A 21146-nucleotide genomic window follows, 5' to 3' on the forward strand; every position below is an offset into this window, starting at 1 on the left:
AGAAGCTAAAAAAGCTGCTAACTGGATTGCAACCCAAACATTTGACAGTCATGAAGTTTCTTATCAGGATCAGCTCTCTATTCCACCGGTTTTCAGACAAATTTTGCTTGCAATGTGATAGCTGGACAGTATGAAAGACACTAGTTTTTTCTTATTATGATGTACCAACAAAAAAAAAATAGAAACGAGACCATGCCATTCTCTTATTTTTGTTGGTATGGCCCACGATAATGCCTCAAATGGGTGGGCTTCAGGGATCAACTCAAATGACCGATCATCCCAACTAGGTTGGGCCGCTCGGCCCGCTTCTTGACCCACAAAGCAAGGAAGGTATAAAGAAATCCAAGCACCAACCTAACTATCGTACATAAATCTCACGAATAGAGCACCAAAATCCGCACCCTATTTTTCATTTCTTCAAATAAAAACCTCTCGTTTTCCCCCTGCTCTCATGGCAGAACCCTCGGAGAATGATCAAAACTCTACCGTCGAGGGAAAAAAAGAAGAAAAGGAACCCCAAGGGACCGGGAATGGAGGAGGAGAAGGAGAAAACGATGACGAGAATGGAGAGGAAGAAGAATACGAAGAAGAGGAGGAAGAGGAAGGTGAGAAGAAGGGCGGCGGCGGCCCTCCGTCTGAGAGGGAGAAGGTGGAGAGCCTCTTCCACCGGCTATCGAGCGGCCCCGTGAGGCTTCGGGTCCACGACGTGGTGATCAAGGGGAACGCCAAGACCAAGGACTCCGTGATCGAGGCCGAGGTGCTCGACGCCTTCCGGTCGGCGTCCACGATGCAGGAGCTCTTCCAGGCCGCCGGCGTCGCCAACGAGCGGCTCCGCCGGATGGAGGTCTTCGATTCGGTCAGCATCACTCTCGACGCCGGCCCCTCGGAGCTCCCCGGCACCTCCAATGTCATCATCGATGTGGTGGAGGCCAAACCACTCACTGGTGATATTGGCATCTTCACCAAGCCGGAGGTACGAATCAAGATCATTTTTGGTTGCTAATTAGGAGTAGATTTAGTAGTTTCTTTGCGATTATGATCATTTGTCTTTATTCGTTGCGGGTTCGTTTGAGAAATGAGGTTTCTTTTGCTAGAAGAAAGCATTGCGAAGTTATTCGATACCAAAGGTTTGATTTCCTTTAAAGAAAATTATGAAAAGTGTATTATTTGAGGATATATTTGAGGATACCAAAGGTTTGATTTCTTCATCCCATCTCTAGATAGGGTGAGAAATGGGCTTTGGGATTGAGACATGGTGAAGGGGTTCGTGCAGTTTGTTGCTACTTTTGCTTGTTTTTTATAGATAAACCCTAGAATGAATTTGGAGTTTCAAAATATCTTCTACTTTGACTTGGTTCCTTTGAATCATGTGCGAGAACAAGTAAAAGGACGTTTTTTTAAGGTTTGCTTGCAGCACGGGCCAAGAAAGCATCAACTTTCCTTCCTTTTAGTGCTTTTGTTAGAAAATGATCAGAAATGGTGTAGTATGGTTACGAAGGAATGCTGGAAGATGCAAACAACAAACATGTAGTTGAAGTTGGCAGCTTAGTAGAACTTACCGTTGGGAAGTATTGCTCTTTTGAGCTGGTTAGTGGGTCTAGTGTGGTTTTTTAGTATTAAATTCTGCAAAGTAGTTCATCAACTGAATGATTTTGACTTTTGAGAGTTGTGGTTGATTTTCCAGCGGTCGTTGCATCACAATCTAATTGGTGTAGTGCCTGTGTGTAATCTCCATAGTCAGATAATCTTGGCCACTGTTATAGATCAGTTCATCTGAAATGGAAAATGTGTTCAAACAATTTTTAAGTACTTCTGTGCATCCTTAGATTATCATATCCTTGTTTTTCACCAGTCAGTCCATATATAAAATCCCTAGTTCTGGGCCTTCTGGCCTGTGGTCATATGATGTATATTTAGTGTGGATATGTATTTCATGCATTACAAAGAGGACAACCAGTCTTTGTAAATTTCAACAAGTTTAAAAGGAAAGGTGGCTAGGTCTGAAAGAGGGTGAAATCCTTTGCTACCAGTGCCACTGCTAAGAATTTGAGAATTGAGACGTCAAGTTTGATGCTGCCTCTAATTGTGTGACCAGTTGACAAGCAGTGATTGCTCAATTAGTTACTTGTATATTTTTCCTTACCTCCACTGATGCAAGTATAGATCAGCAAATTAAACTTAAAGGTCGTAAGATGGATCAAAGATTTAATGGTCCAGTTTGAATGGTTTTTGCATTTAAGTAGTAGATGGACCAAAATGGACTGTAGGGAGGTGATTAAAAGGGAATGCTGAATTGAATTCTTGGTTTGACCGTTAAAACTGTGTTCTGATTATCAAATTAAAGGAAACATGCATTGTTGTCCACTAATTTCAGCATACAGCTTCTGAACATTCTAAAGGTAGTTCTTGGTATATTTGTTTAATTTTAGTTTTCATATTTGGGTTGGATCAGCCATGCAACTTTTAGCGAGCCAATTAACTTTTGAAGTTAGACTTTATTTTTTTCGTTAAGAGGCATCTGAGTTTATAGTACACTTTTGGTGGCTTTTTGGATTTGAGTGGATAAGGAATCCTAAGAAATCTCCAAATGAGTTATAGTTCTCTAATATATAGAGTTCATAAAAAAATAAACATTGGATAGGTATTGAGAATATAATTGGTTTCTGCAATCTTTGCATAAACATGTGATCGATGTGATGATATTGGCTTAAACTTGGAATAAACTATTAAGCATATTTCTCTCTTTTTATCCATGGGGTGGTTCTACAGTAAAGACATTAACTCTGTCAACCCTAGTCAAAGATCTCCGTTCTTGTCTATGGGACGTGATGGCACAATTTAGTTGTCTTCTTCATATTTAGCATTCTCTGTTCTGGTTTTAAATCTTTCTTCTGTTCTTTTCCTTTGGATCTTGTTTCCAAAATTAGTCTTAGGTCTCTGGACTTCGGGGCCCACTCATGTGTCATCTTCTAAAGTAATCTTAAGCATCATTCAGATTTATCCTAATTTTTGAATGTCCAGAAGCCGTAGGCCTAATGATTCTTTAGCCATGAAAGCTCTAAATTCTAAATGCAAAAAGACTAGTCTGTTTATATCAATCCATTTTAGCAAAAATTGACTATCCATCATCTAATATCTTAAGCCAAACTCCAATATGAACCCACAACCCCTTTTATCACATCAACTTCAGGCTAGAGCTTTGGCACCTTCGTGACACAAATAACATATAGAATAGACATACTTTGATGAATATCTCATCCAAGTCACATGAAGCTGAATAGCTACTTAACTTGATTGATTAGAGAGGCTGTATATGTTGAAAGGAAGAAAATCTCATGAATATCTATGGATCAAGTCATCATTTGCTTGCTATGAAGCACGGACATGGATACGACACGATGTGGATACACCAATATGGGAAATCTTAACAAAAGGTAGGGCACAATACAGCTAGGATATGTCAAGAAATATATACAGGCATGCATACATATATGCATATATACATATACTTACATATATATATATATGTATATATGTATATGTATATATTTGTGTATATTTTTTTTTATACCTTCATGCATGCATACATATATACACACACATAATTCTGTGAAAGTTTTTGAAGTAACAAAAATAGGATTTAAATCAATGCATTTTGATGCTGAGTTAAGCCACAAGTGCCACTTGGTCATAGGCTTTCTCCATGTTCCATGCTCAACTACAAATTATACTCTTCAGCTGACACCTTTTCTGAAATTGATTCTTTCCAAAATCTGCCTTCCTCTAATAGAGCATCTGTGAGATATGACAGTCAAGGATATTTGCTGCCATGTAATGCAGAAAAATGATCATCTGTCGGAAACTGACATGATTCAGCATTCAGACATGATACTTGTTACCACCATTTTAGAAATGCACTCATTACATGTGAAACTAGGTATACAGAAGATGACAACTGTGGGGAATGTGTTCTCCAGGGGCAACTGAGTTTCCTTCTTTAAAACTGGAAACCAGATATTCAATCTTTAGATGCGGGCAAGTGAGCTGAGGAAAGCAACCATCATGGCCATTTACAAGGTGCACCCATTATAAATAACACCAAGGAAGTTGCTGTATCTAAAATACGACCAGCCATGGGCAACATTTTCACCGAGGGTCAACTTTAAATATAGCAACTATAATTGTGAACTGGATCCTGTTTTGCTTTGTCTTTTAGCTCAAGTATTGTCAAGATGAGATCATGGCTGAGAACTATGAGAAATGATTATAAAATCCTGAATTTATCTATTTTGCATTGCCACATAGGGTTTGAAAATCTTACTATTCCATTCATTAGAATGAGTGCTACATTCTGCATATATATGTGATATATATACCCCCCTATCTCTATCTGTGTATGTGTGTTTGTGTGTGCGTGTTTCAAAAAACCTCCAATTCTTGACATTTCTTCCAAAGTGCCTGGTGTCCCAGCATGTGATGGTCTCTCATATGCATTGCGTATGTCTTATTCTCATAATATGATATTGAGGGTTCTCCAACGTGACTTCCTGATTGTTCAACAAAACTTGCATCAAGGAGTCATGCACCTTTTCTACAGTTTAGAAGGGATAAAAAAACTTCTTTCTTTTTCAGTTTGCCCTTTTTGGAAGATTATAAATGCACTTGTTCTTTTTAAGATTACGTTTGCCTCATGATATATGTCAATTTGTTTATTAAATCTTGATTAGGATGACATTCGTCATAAATTAAAACACCATGCATATATTATCGAATGGGATCAAAACCTTCTGCAGGATCTTGTGTCCCATCATTCACATCAATAAAAAATGGGTAAGTCATGTGACCACAATCGTCCGATAGATATTGCCTTCAGTTAGATGCGTTGCATGTGATAGAATCAAAGTCATCCATAAACCCGGTCATATGCATCAGTCCTACCAAATACTTATATATTTCTGCATAAAATACTTTTCATAACTCCGCAACGACACCATCATATGATGGTTCACCTACTGCCAGAGGATAATCTACTAATTTAATCTATTTATGCGTTAAAAAGATCATAAATCCATCCTTATTTTACAGTTGCACTATGATCTAAAACAAATACTTAAAAGAGACAAACACAAGGAGTACATTAATAAGGAGGACTGTGGAGTGCATGTAGCAAGTTCCTTTCCGAAGACGATAATGCCCAATGCACTCTCTTCTTTTGGATACACTTCCCTCTTCCATGCACATGGATGCATGCATGAACGTTCCCTTTTAGGTAGTTATAATTACTCCATATAGCACATTATCTGAAACGGTAATTGTTAACTCATTTTTACTGGTTGTCATTTGTATCTTTCTCTCACATTTTTTCTAGTATCTACATGAAGGATCTTTATGGAAATTTTGATATGCTTTGTCTGAATGCTGTTTAGCACGTTGACAGTGCCTCTCACTCTGGGGTTTGCATTTACTTAATGAAGCAGGAGGCATTTACTTAATGAGCAGGAGACTTCAGTGGTGAATTGTAGCATAGATTCACTTGATGTATGTTTGATGTTGTTAAAATGGTTGTCCTTTTACATGTTTCATGATTGTTTTAGCATGCTTTTGTAGGCCAGATCTTGGTCCCTTGAAGGATCACTTAAGTCAAAAAATTTATTTGGCTATGGTGATATTTGGGATGCTTCCGGGGCTTATGGTTGGGACCAAGCATCAGAGATAAGTGCTGGATTGTCCTTGCCCAGACTCAAAGCAATGTCGACTCCTCTTGTCGCTCGAGTTTCATTACTTTCTCAAGATTGGCTGAAGTACTCATCATATAAAGAACGTCTTTTGGGCCTATCTTTTGGTCTGCTTTCCACTACACGCCATAACTTGGCTTACAATCTTACATGGCGTACCCTAACCGATCCAACTGGCATGGCATCCAAATCAGTAAGGAGGTTGTTAGGGCATAGTCTTCTCTCCTCAATAAAATACACGTATAAGATTGATCGCAGAGATTCACATTTGAGACCAACTCGTGGATATGCTTTTCTCTCTAGTACTCAAGTTGGTGGTCTTGGACCAGATAGTAAGAGTTTACGATTTATTCGGCAGGTACAATGCTCTACCTTTTCTTTATTTTTAAAATGAAGTTCCCTGGATAAATTTGATTGCCTTACATTCTCTACAAATCTATTGACAAAGTTTGAACTTGTAAAAATAACTTATTTGTCACACGAAGGTATGCTAGTGTTTAATTGTGGGTCATAGACTGCAATTTTCTGAGGTTGATTATGTTCTAGCTTTTTATTTTGGATGTCTACAACTGTGAAACAATACCATACTACTGCAGATATTGTGCATGTGCTTCGTGTACGTGGGTTGGAACCTGTTAATTTGCAAACAATTTTAGTCACTAGCTTTGGACTTCAGTCAAGGATGAAATTCCTTTGCATTCTACTGCCTTACAGTTTCTTTTTTATGATGGTTGAGTTTCACAAAGCTCATATAGATATGTATAACAATTGTACTTAATTTGCGGTTTATTCTCTTGAAAGTCACTGCTGTATATGGTCATGCTAGTTGGGATCTGAGCTAGATGATAGTGATCTTGTAGCTCACAATTTCCATGTCTCTTGATTTTTTTCTTGTACCCAAGTCTCTTGAGTGGCTTATTGTGATTTTGTTATTATCAATGAAGAGTGGTCTAGGTTTTATCAAGGAATCTACTTACTATTTTACATGGACATGTGAATTGTGTAAACTCTAGTTGAGATGAGCATTACACCTTTGTCACGCTACCTTCTTTGATACACTAATGTGCGAAGCTAAATAGGTGCTTTCCTCAGACTTTGTTTTCCTGCAGTTAAGGATTACATAACTTCTGGAACTAGTACTTGCCCTAGTGGTCAAACCCCTCTACTTAGCATCCAGAGATTGTGGGTTCGATTCCTAGATAGTGGCATGGTGCATCCTAAAAAATATGGACCTGGGTAATTATAGTGTGGGTGGGTCTTCCATCTTCTCTCAATGAGAAAAGTATTTGATAACTGCCATATGCAGGGTATTATAAAATCAAAATTGACATTTTCTAGCCTTGGTTATATTTTTTGATCCTTCGTTCTCCTTTTCCTCAGAATATATTGATAATTTACAACATGTATTCTTAAAAGAATATGAAAGTTAAGGAAGTAAGAAATCAAATGATGTACTGGTAAAGTTAGAAGGAAACATATACATCAAAAAGAGTGTAAAACATGTAAAAATTCTAGTTGTTGGGGGAGATAGAATGCTGAAGATGGCATGGGTAATCCGACATTCATGTTGACAAAAGAGTTCACCATGTTTTCATGTTAGCCTGCATTTTACATCTCCACTTGAGGTAGACAAGCAAGAAAATTCATGACCAGAGAGTGGCTATGGCACTATTTGAAGACCTTATAACAAGTTTAAAACCTAGCCTACTTGAGTTGGTAGAGCAGTGCAAAACATTCCAGCACAGAAGAAATTAGTAGAAGTTTAGTAGAAGATAATTCGAGTGAATAATTTGAGATGATGAAGTGGATGAAGCAATTTGAAGACATCATTGTGGACAAGGACACAGAAAAGCTTCATTTCACATATAGAGCATGAGATTATTTCTGGTCACAAAGTTAGAAAAGAGCAGAATGCCAATTCATATCTAAAATATAAAATATAGATAATAAATGAACAAGTATATAGTGCTATACTGGGTCACCTGCCAACCCGTTCCCGGCAACCAAATATGGCTTAGGCCATATATAACCAGGAAATGGCGAAAACTGTTTAGACCATCGATCAAGGTGGTTGGCTGTTCAAATTAGCTGGTCAGATGGCCGATAAACCATACCAGTCCCTAATCTCAAAACCTGAAAACCCTATATCAAGCCCTGTCTACCTTGCTCTCGTTCCGCTTTTGGTGTTGCAGCATGTCTCCGATGGTGACCAGGGCATTGGACAAAGGATGATTGATGGTGGAGCTTCAACATTGTAGAGGGTGAGGGAAAGGACAAGAATGGAAGAGGTGAGGGATGACAATTGGGCCTCGGTTGAGGGAGGGACTGCTATGGAGGATTGACTTGGAGGTGGTGCAGAAATGGAGGATAGTGATGGTGAAGTGATGGAAAGTGTAGGGTTTTCTCAAGTCAGAGGTGTGCTCGAGTTGGCATTGGAGGAATAGCTGGATGCAATGGTGAATGATTGGCATGTTTGTGTCAGCAGCAGGTGGCAGCAGAGGAAGGGCTCGACAGCAAATATGAGGGCAGGCTGTGGGATGTGAATCATTAGAGGTGGAGAGTTGTTTGGAATTTCAGCACTAGTATATTTGGCCACTGATTAACCCATGGTTGACCTGTGGCCAAACCATGAACCTGTGTCCAGCCCACCTGAGTGTTTTGGCCTGTGTTCCTTTGGTTCAAAGCACTGATATTCAATGCATTATTTTGTGTTAGGAGGAAAAGTAGGGGGAGGGGGAGGGTGCTGTTCAAAAGGCTTAGCTGAAATGAGCATCTCCTTCTCATAGCGTATGATGGGAGGAATTGGATAATATAGTAAAAGAATATATGTAAAGACACCTACTACGGAAATGAAGTATCTGTCTAGTTTGAATAGATTAATAAGAAATTTTGCGATGTTCTTTTTGAGTCATAGTGGAGGGTTGCATTAAGGGGGAACTAGTCTTGGTCTCTTGGAAAGTGTTTCCTGCTCCTGTGGTGGTAGGGTATCATTGGCTTAAGTCATTTCCTGTCTGGGTGGACTGTCTGCTGGCTCCAATGTTATTATACGTTTCATTTTCTATGGTAAATTTTATTCATCAATTGAGTAAATAATGCTATATATGTCATGATAGCTCTTCATGAATTAGGTTGATAAACTTAATCTCAATGAAACAGAATTGTGTCTCAACATTGTCTGCTCTCTTCATACTTTGAAACAGGAGTTCGATCTTCGATGTGCCTTTCCTTTGGGATTTTATAATTCTGCTCTCAATGTTGGAGTTGCAGCAGGTGTCGTTCTGCCATGGGGAAGGGGATTTATGGACTTGCCCTCACCATTGCCTGAGCGATTCTACATGGGTGGTCATTCTTCTCCCGTTTGCAACTTGAGTGGGCCTGCCTCATTGTTAGGTTTCAGACCAAGAGGATTAGGCCCAACTGACTCACGAAGGTTTATCCCCAGCAAATCTGATATAGATGATTCCTCTGCCTTTCCTGGAAGGGATGTCCTGGGAGGCGACCTTGCTGTCACTGCATTTGCTGATGTTTCATTCGACCTACCCTTAAGCCTGTTCAGAGAATCTGGAATACATGGTCATGTATTTATCAATGCTGGGAATCTTGCTAAATTAACAGAGAACAAATTCAAGGATTTCTCATTTCGGAAGTTTGGGGAGTCATTTAGGAGCTCTGCAGGTTTCGGCATAATATTTCCCACGAAACTGTTCCGCATGGAGGTTAGTCCACTAAACATACCAATCCAGATTTTAACCAAACTAAGAAGAATGAATTTTCTGTTTCCTAACAAATGAATTTTGGGTTTTACTTGCAGATAAACTACTGCTATATACTGAAACAGTTTGAGCATGACCATGGAAAGACCGGCGTACAGTTCAACTTCTCCTCCCCATGATAGAAGCTTTCTTAATGAAAAGATTCACTTTTCCTCGGTGCAGAAAACTTACTGTTTTATTGACAACTTTCGGATTTCCTCTTGAGGGAATAAAGAAAACAAATGAGTTGAAAGGGAATTTACCCAAGTATGGTGGGACGAAGGTGGCTATTCTCATTTTCTTCAGCTATTCTCATTTTCTTCAGCCATTCTCAATGCTTTAAACTTTCTGTGCTTCATATTTTGCCTTCGTTGTTGAGGAATCAGCACTATGATTCAAAGCTGAATTTACCCTGACTGAAGGGTGAGCATAATACAATTTTTCTTCCCTCAGGCTGCAATTCCATTTTAATTTCCGAGTCTTATTTTTTGCAATTATTAATTCTTGCTGCAACTTATTTTTATGCTTAACTATTTAGGTTCTTTAATTGCTATCTAACTTCTCAGTCTTGTTAGTTCGTGCATTTATTATTTCTTGCTGCATCTTATTTTATAACTAACACTTTGTGTTCTTTGATTACTGCAACTTTATTTTATTCTGGTCAGATAAACTGTTCTGCAATAATGCTCAGAATGCAAAGCTTAAACTGAATATTAATAGCAGTAATCGGCACCATGGTTTTTTTTCAGAAACAAACAGAATACCTGTTCGCTTCATTGAAGCAAAACATACCTATCTTGGTCCATTAATTTCCTTACGTCTGCGAGCTGGTGGCTGCGAAGGCAGGATGTTCTGCCATGTAATCGTAGTTGCTGAAGGAAATTAACATACCAGTGCATGGTTCCATGAATAATTTCTTATAGATATTTGAACTACAATTCGACATCAGAGGTGGCATAGCCTTTTAATTCCATATGCTCGTAAAGCAATAAACAAGAGAAGAGGATGTTCAACGATGTATGCTAAGCTCACTTGTCTTCCCTTCCACATCTGATGGCTGATAACGAATAATGGGAAATCACACACAACGCTTTCACTGAACCATCAATATCTAGGAGAGAAGAAGTAGCCTACAAGTCATGATTTTAGTAAGGCTTGTAGTAGTTTCGTGTCAAGTTATATACAAAAAAAAGAAGAAAAGAAAATTATAAACTAGTTTGAAGGATCCGTCATAACATGGACGTGCCACATGAAGGCATGATAGCTTTGATCATATATGGCGACATGCATGCATGTATAGATGATGGTGAGGCCATGGCATGGGCATAAACGTCCTTTCTCATTCACAGGAGTTGAGGCCATGACATGAAGGCATGATGGTGTTGATCATATCCGGTACATGAATGATATATTATCGCATGAAACATTGGTGGGTTGACCTTCCTAATTGGGTGTGCGAGTGAATCTTTTCTCACCAAACTGGTTATTAAAGTTTCTCACAGGGCCTGAACCACCGGAGCGTTTTAAATCCACCTCCCTCCCGTTGAAATACTTTTTATTCTCCTACCCCTGCACCTTTACGTATTTAATACAGGCTAACTAGAACTGCCTTTTGGGTTTCCTTGAGCTGAAGCTACACAGATGTACTTTTCTCGTGATATCTTTCTCTCTCTCACTAAACCTCATCACTCTCTCTCTCCTCCCTAAATTTTTTAAAGGTTGGTAACCTAGTTGATGCTGTACATTCATTGTCTATAATTGGCTTTTCCCAAAAGAAGTGAGATGAAGATGACTCGAGGATGTGGCTAGAAATGAGCAGTGCTACACATAATCACGGGCTTCTATGAGATAATTTGTACGCCAATCAGCGCAGGCACACACACAAAGAAGATTGGAGGTTGTCGGAGCTGAGTCAGCCTGGGATCCTATAATGCTTAAGCCTGCAAAAAAATTGTGGAACATCAGAGGAAAGTAAAAGCTATAATAAAGAGAGTAGAAAGTATTGTATTGAGTGCTGTATGGTATATCAAATCTTTTTTTTATAAACGCAAAGTCATGTCCCATTGGTGTTAGACTCTTAAGCTGTAATTCAAGTAAAAAACAAACTTTTAGTTTTTCCAGCTCAGAAAGATTGATCCAACTAATTTTTTTTTTTTAGTGCCACATATCTGATCGCAATTGGTAGGTTGGGTTTGGACCACGTTGGATATATATAGATGGTTACCAACATGTAACATATATCCGAAAGAACTAAAATGGAGGCTACCGCGTGTACCCCTTAATTAGGAGACAATTTAGAGGTTATAATTGATTTTAGTTTAATTAAGCGTATCTATTTTTCAGCTCTCATAGAACTCAGCTTTGCTCAAGCACTGGTGCCACCGCTGGAATGGCAATGAATGTTCATGTCGAAGTCCAGGCTGGCTGCCTATCATATACATGCATGACACGTGCCCAATAATAGCATGTCCCCAAGTTGCACGCGTGCAGTTTCTTCTCAAACACTGCAGACTTATCAAAATACCATCAAACATGATTGAGGGGAAAAATAAATTGTATAAGCACAAGACTGGCGACAACAAAATATATATAGAACCCGAAGCTCTCTTATATGTATAATGCCCCATTCTTTTCTTAAAAAAAAAAGAAAAAAAAGAAACAACAAAAACATAGCATCAATGATCCAATAGATCATTCAAAAATATATTTAAATATCATAAAGTTATGAATTTATGAAGTAAAGCATATCATAGCTCAATTATTTTGGAATAACTCAATCAAATGACTTCGCTTGGATGATAAAACTTCTCAGACAATTTAGGGAACATACTGCAACTAGAGGGACGGATGCGCATGCATGAATCTTCCCCTCAAACTGAAGTAAGTGGGAATCAGGCCAAACACTCTCACTACACCTCACACCAACCGAAAAGACGGTCAAGTACTACTAAAGCCATGGCCTAATGCTGACAATTTGATCCGTGCCATCCTATCGACTTTGTGCTTTTCTTTGCACAACAGCTTGGAACAACCCCCCATCACAGCATCCGAATCGAGTGCCATGGAAAAAAGAAAAAAAAAGCTTCTTCCAAGTACGGTTAGCCGCTATTTTTGACGGTCCGAAAGGCCATTGATTCCAACTCCTGGAAGTTTGTGGTTCCCACCTCAGACTTCAGTTCGTCTAATTTTGCTGGAACTGAGACCTTTCTCATCAATTGGATCCACTTGGGCCGGTGGAGGAGGCATAGAAACAAACGTGACCGACTCCCTAAACAACCAATGCGTTGAAGAACCAGTTACCTAGTGGAAAAAGATCACTCCAAGACAAGTGGCTTAGGTTCGAGGCTGTGAGGTGATGACGGGGGAGTTGCCGCATGGCATACTTCTGTAGCAGCTAGTGGCATCCCATGGCTTTGTGCGGGTGGCGTGGGTCTGGGACCCTTGTAATAGGAATAAGAATAATTGTTATATAAATTAGTATACGCAATTGATGATTAGATATTAATCTTTAGCTTCTTTGCAGGTGGGCATGCACTGACGTGATGGAGAAACTCACCAGTCTGTCCACATGTAGTGATACATTGCTATCACCAACAGTGCACAGCAGAAAACAAGGGACCCCACTTCATAGTAACATTAACATAAGATATGAGATATTATTATGATAGTTTTTAAATGTCGGATTAGGTTTTAGTTCTGGAAAGAGAGTGTATTCTTAAGGGATTTCTTAAAAGATGACAAGGTGGAAGGCTCCACCAGAATTTGATTTAGAGAGGAGCATCGTTGGAGAATATTAGTTGCTAAAATAATAATAAGAAAAGACGAACATTAGTTGATGGAGTCAATGCCTTGTTAGCATTACGGACCAGCCATTCGTACAATGAGAGAGAGAGAGAGAGAGAGAGAGATTATTTAATTAAGGATCAGTTCACATTGGCTCGATATTCTATGATTAACATATTTCTAAAAGGATGACTCATATATATATATGTCTCACTAAACATGAAACACAGCTAATCTAAATGAACAGTTTTAATCTTATTTTCCTTCCTACAGTGTAAACTAAATGAGCAGCCATAGATGCATTCGGACTGGAAGCGGAAGAAAGATGACTTTAAAGCTAAAGAAAAGAATCTCATGATTCATTATCTTAATGAAACCGATTGGGCTCTGCCCAATCTTTTTTTGTTTTTTAATAGGAAGATATATATATATATATGTGTATATATATATATATATGTATATGTATATATATATGTATATATATATATATGTATATGTATATATATATGTATATATGTATATATATAGATGTATATATATATATATATATATATATATATATATATATATATATGTATATATGTATATATATATATGTCTCACTAAACATGAAACATAGCTAATCTAAATGAACACTTTTAATCTTATTTTCCTTCCTACAGTATAAACTAAATGAGCAGCCATAGATGCATTCGGACTGGAAGCGGAAGAAAGATGACTTTAAAGCTAAAGAAAAGAATCTCATGATTCATTATCTTAATGAAACCGATTGGGCTCTGCCCAATCTTTTTTTGTTTTTTAATAGGAAGATATATATATATATATATATATATATATATATATATATATATATATATATATATATATATATATATATGTCTCACTAAACATGAAACATAGCTAATCTAAATGAACACTTTTAATCTTATTTTCCTTCCTACAGTGTAAACTAATTAAATGAGCAGCCATAGATGCATTCGGACTGGAAGCGGAAGAAAGATGACCTTAAAGCTAAAGAAAAGAATCTCATGATTCATTATCTTAATGAAACCGACTGGGCTCTGCCCAATCTTTTTTTGTTTTTTAATAAGAAGAACAGTTGGATTTCACATGAGACTGGTGCGATTGAAATTGATGGTTGGCAAAAGGAGGTGGGTGTTTGGTTCAAGTTCGCTATGCCCAGTTCTTACCCACGGCAGCAGAGTGGTGGTATACGTGTTTCAGATACAGTTCACATCGTATCCACCAACCTTTCTTTTGAAAAATACTGGTGCAGTATCCAGAAATAGTCCGGCATTGGTTTAGAACTGTACATATATCAAAACTCTTCCCAGTTTTGCTCAATTCCCACCTTTTTTTAATGATTAGGGCTTGCAAGGCTTCTACACTACAAAAAATTGTGTTTTTGCCGACTCTTCCCCGCCGACGCTATCAAAAAGCGTCGGCGAATTTCGAACGGGGTCGAAACTCGACGACGCTTTTTGAAAGGGTCGGGTGAAATTTAGAGACGACGACGCTTTAAAGCGTCGTCGAAGGCCAAAAGATACAACGACGCTTTAAAGCGTCGTCGGAGGCCAAATGGAGGGGCACTTGAACTGCGGCACCAGGCACGCCATCCCCCCGACTCTTCTCTCCTCCTCCTCCTTTCTCTCTCTCCCTTTTCGGATCGCCTTACTGACTGCGGGAGATTATACGAGGAAAAGGAAGACAAAATGATGCTCTGCAAAACTTCATCCTCCGTTCTTCTTCCTCCGCTTTTTCCTTCGTTGACGTGAGAGAGAGAGAGAGAGAGAGAGAGAAAGCGCCGGGGTGAGGGTGAGGGTGAGAGGCGGAAGGATTAGGAAACGGATAAGGAACAGAGCGAGAAGGCCTGGTTCCAAGACGACGCCGATTTGCCTTGGGCGAGCGCTAGATAGTGGAGGAGACGACGACGCTTTAAAGCGTCGTCGAAGGCCTGGTTCCAACTCCCCCGATCCCTCCCTTACCCAGCCGCTGCCTCGATCTTAGAGACGACAACGCTTTAAAGCGTCGTCGGAGGTCCCTCCTTCTTCACCCAGCCGCTCCCCCGATCCCTCCATTTTCTGCCGCTCCATCCGCCCACCCCACCATCCGCCAACGTTCTTCTTTTAATCCCACACCGGAGACCCCACCCGTTCTCCCCTAATTTCTTTATCTACTGCACCTTTGGCGTGGGGTGTTGGGAGGGAGAGGATGGGGATCGATCTGAACACGATCGAGGAGGAGGAGGAGGAGGAGGCGGCGGGCCCGCGTCGCCGAGCACAACCTCGACCTCCGCCACTCCGCCTTCAAGCCCACCTCGCCTGCCGCCAAGGCGGTCGTCGACCAGCTCCTCCGGATCGCCTGGGCTTCGAAGCATGGCCGTCTGAACCAGCCCAGCCACCACACGGCTCCATCGAGGGTGGGGAGACCAGATCCCTTCAGCTTCTCCTGGGTGATTTCATCCATCCTCCGAGCCATCTCGGGACTCATATGGTTCCTGCAATCCCCCACCTCCCCTTTCCTGAACAGCGACGCATTCATTACCTCGTAGACCGGGATTTTTCGACGTCCCGTCCTGTTCACCTCCAAGTTCCTCAAGTTCTCAAAGCTACGGAGCCTTACAATGTCCTCCAAGACCCCTTCCTTCTCTTCCTCTGGCGAGAAGGGTTTCGCCGTCGTCCATGGTGGCCATGCCCTGGTTCCCCTCTTTCTTTTTTAATTTTTTTTTTAAAAACAGGTTGCTAACGCCGACGCTTATAAGCGTCGGCGTTGAGTATTTTCCCGACGCTTTCATTAGCGTCGGGAAAGTCCTGTTTTTGCCGACGCTTTCTCTTAGCGTCGGCAAAAACCGGACCCACGCCCACCTGCCCGACGTTTGACCCACGCTTTGTGAAGCGTGGGCTGGGAATTCGCCGACGCTTATAAGCGTCGGTAGAGACAAAAAAAAGCGTCGGGATTTCTTCCTTTTTTTGTAGTGCTATTTATCTCAGCATATATGGTGTCACCCTATTTGATCAGCCCGGAGTGATAAATGACTGTTTGAAGATTATGACCCTAGTTTAATTATTCAAATGAAAAAAAATGTGAAATAATGCATCAAGTTTCATAATTCTTGAGAGAATGGAAATGGCAAAGAGAGCATCACTAGTTAACATTATTTAAACTAGAAATAAGAAACGACTCAAATATTGAGTCTCCACCCAAACAGAGGAGCGAACAATCACCAGGTATGGACCTAGTTTATCATAAGTCGAGCATGGCTCGTTAAGCCAAAATATTTGAATGAGGTCTAGTCCAAAACAGGCCAATTGTGAGAACCACTGAGCCACACTAGGTACGTAGCTCATTAAAGAAACTCTAGTTTGGATGCATTCACGCCGTATTATGGTCTTAACAAGCCATTTAGTAGTCCAACAAAGTGGCTCGCTCCCTGCTACATAGAGTGGTTCAAGGCCCGGTTCTCCTACTCTTTAAAGTGAATGTGGAATCTAGCTAGCTTGGAGTCTCACATCAGGATATGGGGTTGGTCACCAAATCAGGATACCATATTTTGGGCATGATGATGGAGTCTCACATCATGTTCCCCCTCTATATTATTTTAAAAAGAGTAATATCGATCGTGAGGCACTCCTTCTATGCACCGAAAAGCAGTTCTCCTACCTTGTGGTGCATGAGGATTGGTGCAACTTGTGCGATTTTGTTGCTGATTGGTTGATTTTATTGCAACTAATAATTAGTATTCTAATATCCAATGAACTTTTCATGTAGGCTCTTCTAAGAAAAAAGATGGAAGGGATCCCATGACACCGGCTAAGCTGCAGGAAAAATTAAACGGACGAGGTCTATCTAATGCTAATTAACACAGGTTCTCTTTGTCCCTCTTCTTTCCAAGGCCAAGTCAAAGTCATAAAGTCTCTCTTAACCTATCTTTGGCCCTTTACAAAAAAAGTTGGGTTTGGACTTTGGACTCCATCTATCCCATAGACCCGTTTGGGTCATGAGGCTGGTTCTGGTCAAGCTTGAGTTGGCATGTGTTGGAAGACTAGTTACATTTCACAAGTCTTCCCAAAATAGTTTGTGTAAAAAAAAGCAACCATAGTCACAATTTTGGCCGGATTATTCAAAAAAGATGATGAATTATTCGTGACTTTCATACCGATCAACTTGTTCCGCATATTTTCTTAATACCAGAAAAAAAAATCCGAAACTCTTATGCAAGTTTTCAAAATTTTTTCTTGATTATAATAGAAATTAACAAAATAAAAATTCTTAAGCATGTGCATTATAAATATTTATATTTAATTTTTTTAAAAAATATTTTTATTTTTTTAATTTATTTCATATTTACCGGATTTGTTCAAAATTCTTAAGCTTCGAACTTAAGACTATACATGCAATTGGAAGTGAAATATAAAAATCTACACTACAACCTTGCGGTTGCACTCCACAGTCTAGAGAAGGAATGATTTAAGAAATGGTCCATAGCACTCCCACGGTGTTCCTGAAAATAAAATCTAAACCTAAATCTAAATCAGCCTCCAAAAAGGAAAAAAATCTAAATCTAAATTTAACTTCTGACAACGGGTTATATGCCAAAAAGGAAGCATATCCTCATTATCATTGGTGGCAAGGAAGAACAATTCCGTGAGATGGGGGTGTGAGGTTTGGGTCAGTATCACCGACAGCTAGCGTCTAAAATAAGTCGAGGAGTACCGCGAGCTATCGCACACTGAGTTACCCACCGCTTTGTTGGAAACCGTTTTGAAGCGCCAGCAACGTACACAAAAAAGCTCATGCTAGCTTGGTAATTTAAACTTTTAAATAATTTTTCTGTATGAATCAATTATTTTGTGACACATGGCAGAGAAATGGTGGTGCAAGGAGACGGGCATCCCCTAGAACTGTTTGCCTTTGTTGCTCCCTGATCCACCTCCCCTCCCTCTCTTTCTTGCATGTTTCCCTCCCTGCCATCCAAAACCACGCATGCATACGCATATATGGGAAAACCTATGCCACCACATGCCCATGCATGCTTCCATGCATGAATACATATAGTAGACCTCATCACTGAGAGAGAGAGAGAGAGAGAGAGAGAGAGAGAGAGAGAGAGAGACTTGTCTTTTAGTGCTGTGGTTAGGGTTTTTTTGTGGCTTCTATCTTGTTTCTTTCCCACCACCTATGTTAGTCAGAGAGGATGACATGAGAGTGGGTTGATAAACTCAATCCATCTGGCATGCTTGAGGAGGTAGCAGGGCCGATGCGGCGGAACTTCTCCAGGCAAATCAAGGTTTATTCTTGGGGAAGATGAAGACAATTGAACAAGAAGGTTAGAGTAGTTCTATGGTTGTTTTCTTTGCCTATAAGTTCTAAGAGGGAGGTGGTGGTGGTGGTGGTGGTGGTGATGGGAAGTATGAGTTCTGAGAGCTCGAGGAAGAGCCTTTCCAAAGTTGATGAAGTTGAAGAAGATGGCGGGAATAGCTTGAGATATGGAGGGAGCTCGAGCAATAGCACCGTGGAGGAGAGCGAGCGGAAGGCAAGCTCGGGGGCTGTAAGGCAGTATGTCAGATCCAAGAACCCAAGGCTTCGGTGGACACCGGAACTCCACCTTTGTTTTGTTCATGCCGTCGAGAGACTCGGCGGCCAAGATCGTGAGTAGATCATCAGACATCTTTCAACATATTAGATGGGGAAAACAATTAGTTTTTCTTGTTCCAGTTCACCCTCTTTACATTAATTCTTTTGTTTGCCCCCTTTCGAGGTGCAGGAGCAACACCGAAGATGGTCCTTCAATTGATGAATGTTAAGGGCCTAAGCATAGCTCACGTCAAGAGTCATCTACAAGTAATTCTATCCACCCTTCTTACAAGAGAACTATTAAAGCTTATTTTGGAACTATTTCTTTTCCTGTAAACTGAATTTTTGTTGCTTGGTGTTTGATGGACATCAGATGTACAGGAGCAAGAAGATCGATGAGTCAGGCCAAGGTATGCTAGCTTCTCAACATGAATCTTCAGGAGAACCCGATTAAGATTTTATAATTTGATTTGTTAAATCAATTATCCTATTTCTGGATATTTTCCCCTTATAATTGCAGTTATAGCGGATCCGAAGAGTGCGATGCAAGGAAGGGAGCAGCATATAAACAATCTTAGCCATCTTCCCATGCTACATAGTTTTCATCAATGGCCTATTCCCAACTCAAGGTCTACATGAGCCAATTGAAATACATGCACACACCTGATCATTAATCCTGATTTATAATTTATCTAACCACCCAACCGCAACTTCTTGCAAATCTTATCAGATTTGATGGCACTTCTTGGGCTAGCCATAGAAATTGGATGCACAATCAAGTCCTCAGCAGGGCCATGAGTTCCACAGTGGGACCAAGTTCTTATGGTTCCATAACCGAGATGTTCTTCAGAGGAAGTGACAGAAAGAGCAATCAGGATTTCCACACAAACAGCTCATCTTTGGATCATCGAGCTAGCCATGAACTCTACGAAGCAAGCAGGCTCCATGATTATAGATTAGGAACTACACACTATAGACCACAAGAGAGGGAAACCTACTTCATAACCCAAATACAAGAACGACCGGCGACAAATCCACAAGGGCAGAGCTCTGTGAGATGGAAGGCTGATGATCATGGGCCCGATCTGAATCTCTCACTCAGCATTGGACCAAGGCAGGAGAAGAAACAAACGTGGGGGGAAGAAGAAGAAGAAGAAGAAGAAGAAGTGGATAGCAGCTTATCACTCTCCTTGTTTTCTCCTTCAAGGATAGAGAGATGTTCTGGGGATGTCGAGAAGGCCTCGAAGCATAACAGGTGGGAGGAAGAAGTTGGTAAGGGGAAAAATGCAAGGGCGACGAGTACTCTAGATCTGACCATATGAGTGCAATGTGGTGAGATCCTGTGGTACTTGTCAAAAGGGTAAGGTAATGGCCAATACTTGCTCCTTCACTTCCTATTTTGTCCTCATTATGAGGCATTAGAACCTTATAGGACATTTTATGTTCCATCCATTAAAAAAAAAAAAAACATTTTATGTGCCTTTCTTGACACCTTTCTAATTTCCAACCCAAGAATCCCATAGAAGGTTAGGAGAATAAAATGGCTGGATGCACATGCTTGTTTGACTGCAAGTCTGCAACTTGGATATGACCTTTTTTATCATGTGAATGAATGATGTATTATAAATGTTGAAAAGGTTAGGCATCATTGACTGGATTACTGCTCCTTGGTCTCCTGGGTTTGCCTGCTAAGCTTTAAGAGTTGATAAAATAGCCAGCGGTACGTACTGTTCCAAGGCTTTGATCAAACATTTCCATGTGCACGAGGGACCACACATGAGACAACATATGTTCCTTTTCCTGTTAAGCCTCCCATTTTTCCAGACATGCATTTATGTCTTGGCTTTTTTAAAAAAAATAATAATTCCTAACCGTTTCTAGCAAAGCATTGGTTGATCATTTGCATCGCATTGTTTTTGGAACATGTGGATATAGGTTTTATATGAGTTGGTTATGGGGCTTGGTTGGGCTGCCCATGATGAGCTAGCCCAACCGAGATTATCGATCATTTAGATGAGAGAGAAAATAGATGGAAGAAAAGAAGAAACTATCGGTAGTTCTCTCTTTCTCTCTCTCTCTCTCATATGTGTTTTTTACACCATTCATGTCCAGACTCTTCTAGAAAAATTTTAGTGTTTTAGAAAGAGAAATGTGAAGGAACAACTCTCTTTCATTCTTTTCTTGCACCATAAGCATGAATTTTATGTTTTTCCATTGTGATTGAACACCCGACTTTGTACATTTTAGGAGTGGATAAACATGTGGTTCAACCCCCACATCCTTAGAGTTCCACTTTTGTACT

General features: G+C 40.1%; 2 protein-coding genes across 3 annotated transcripts; both read left to right on the forward strand.

Moving 5' to 3' along the window:
* The first annotated feature begins 366 nt into the window (after positions 1–366).
* LOC103718104 (SAM50-like protein SPAC17C9.06) lies at positions 367–9971 on the forward strand. Its single transcript, XM_008806774.4, has 4 exons — positions 367–973; positions 5608–6093; positions 8936–9451; positions 9547–9971. The coding sequence occupies exons 1-4, from the start codon at positions 452–454 to the stop codon at positions 9625–9627; spliced, it is 1605 nt and encodes a 534-aa protein (XP_008804996.2). The 5' UTR covers positions 367–451; the 3' UTR covers positions 9628–9971.
* Positions 9972–18385: 8414 nt separating this feature from the next.
* On the forward strand, positions 18386–20416 carry LOC103718836 (two-component response regulator ARR10-like). Of its 2 annotated transcripts, none has more exons than XM_026808215.2 (5): positions 18386–18918; positions 19029–19111; positions 19218–19254; positions 19365–19473; positions 19575–20416. In XM_026808215.2, the coding sequence occupies exons 1-5, from the start codon at positions 18672–18674 to the stop codon at positions 20164–20166; spliced, it is 1068 nt and encodes a 355-aa protein (XP_026664016.2). In that variant the 5' UTR covers positions 18386–18671; the 3' UTR covers positions 20167–20416. The 2 variants fall into 2 exon arrangements, with proteins under 2 accessions (XP_026664016.2, XP_008806053.3); XM_008807831.4 differs by having other exon boundaries at positions 19035–19111.
* Positions 20417–21146: the final 730 nt, after the last annotated feature.

Source organism: Phoenix dactylifera, chromosome 3 (genome assembly GCF_009389715.1).
Source record: "Phoenix dactylifera cultivar Barhee BC4 chromosome 3, palm_55x_up_171113_PBpolish2nd_filt_p, whole genome shotgun sequence".
NCBI lineage: Eukaryota > Viridiplantae > Streptophyta > Magnoliopsida > Arecales > Arecaceae > Phoenix > Phoenix dactylifera.

Bases quoted from the DNA above. Each gene is read 5' to 3' on its own strand.
- LOC103718104 (XM_008806774.4), top strand. From the start codon at position 452: ATGGCAGAACCCTCGGAGAATGATCAAAACTCTACCGTCGAGGGAAAA. The intron at 974-5,607 runs GTACGAATCAAG...ATGCTTTTGTAG, and splicing joins GCATCTTCACCAAGCCGGAG to GCCAGATCTTGGTCCCTTGA. The intron at 6,094-8,935 runs GTACAATGCTCT...ACTTTGAAACAG, and splicing joins GTTTACGATTTATTCGGCAG to GAGTTCGATCTTCGATGTGC.
- LOC103718836 (XM_026808215.2), top strand. From the start codon at position 18,672: ATGGGAAGTATGAGTTCTGAGAGCTCGAGGAAGAGCCTTTCCAAAGTT. The intron at 19,255-19,364 runs GTATGCTAGCTT...TTATAATTGCAG, and splicing joins GATCGATGAGTCAGGCCAAG to TTATAGCGGATCCGAAGAGT. The intron at 19,474-19,574 runs GTCTACATGAGC...AAATCTTATCAG, and splicing joins TGGCCTATTCCCAACTCAAG to ATTTGATGGCACTTCTTGGG.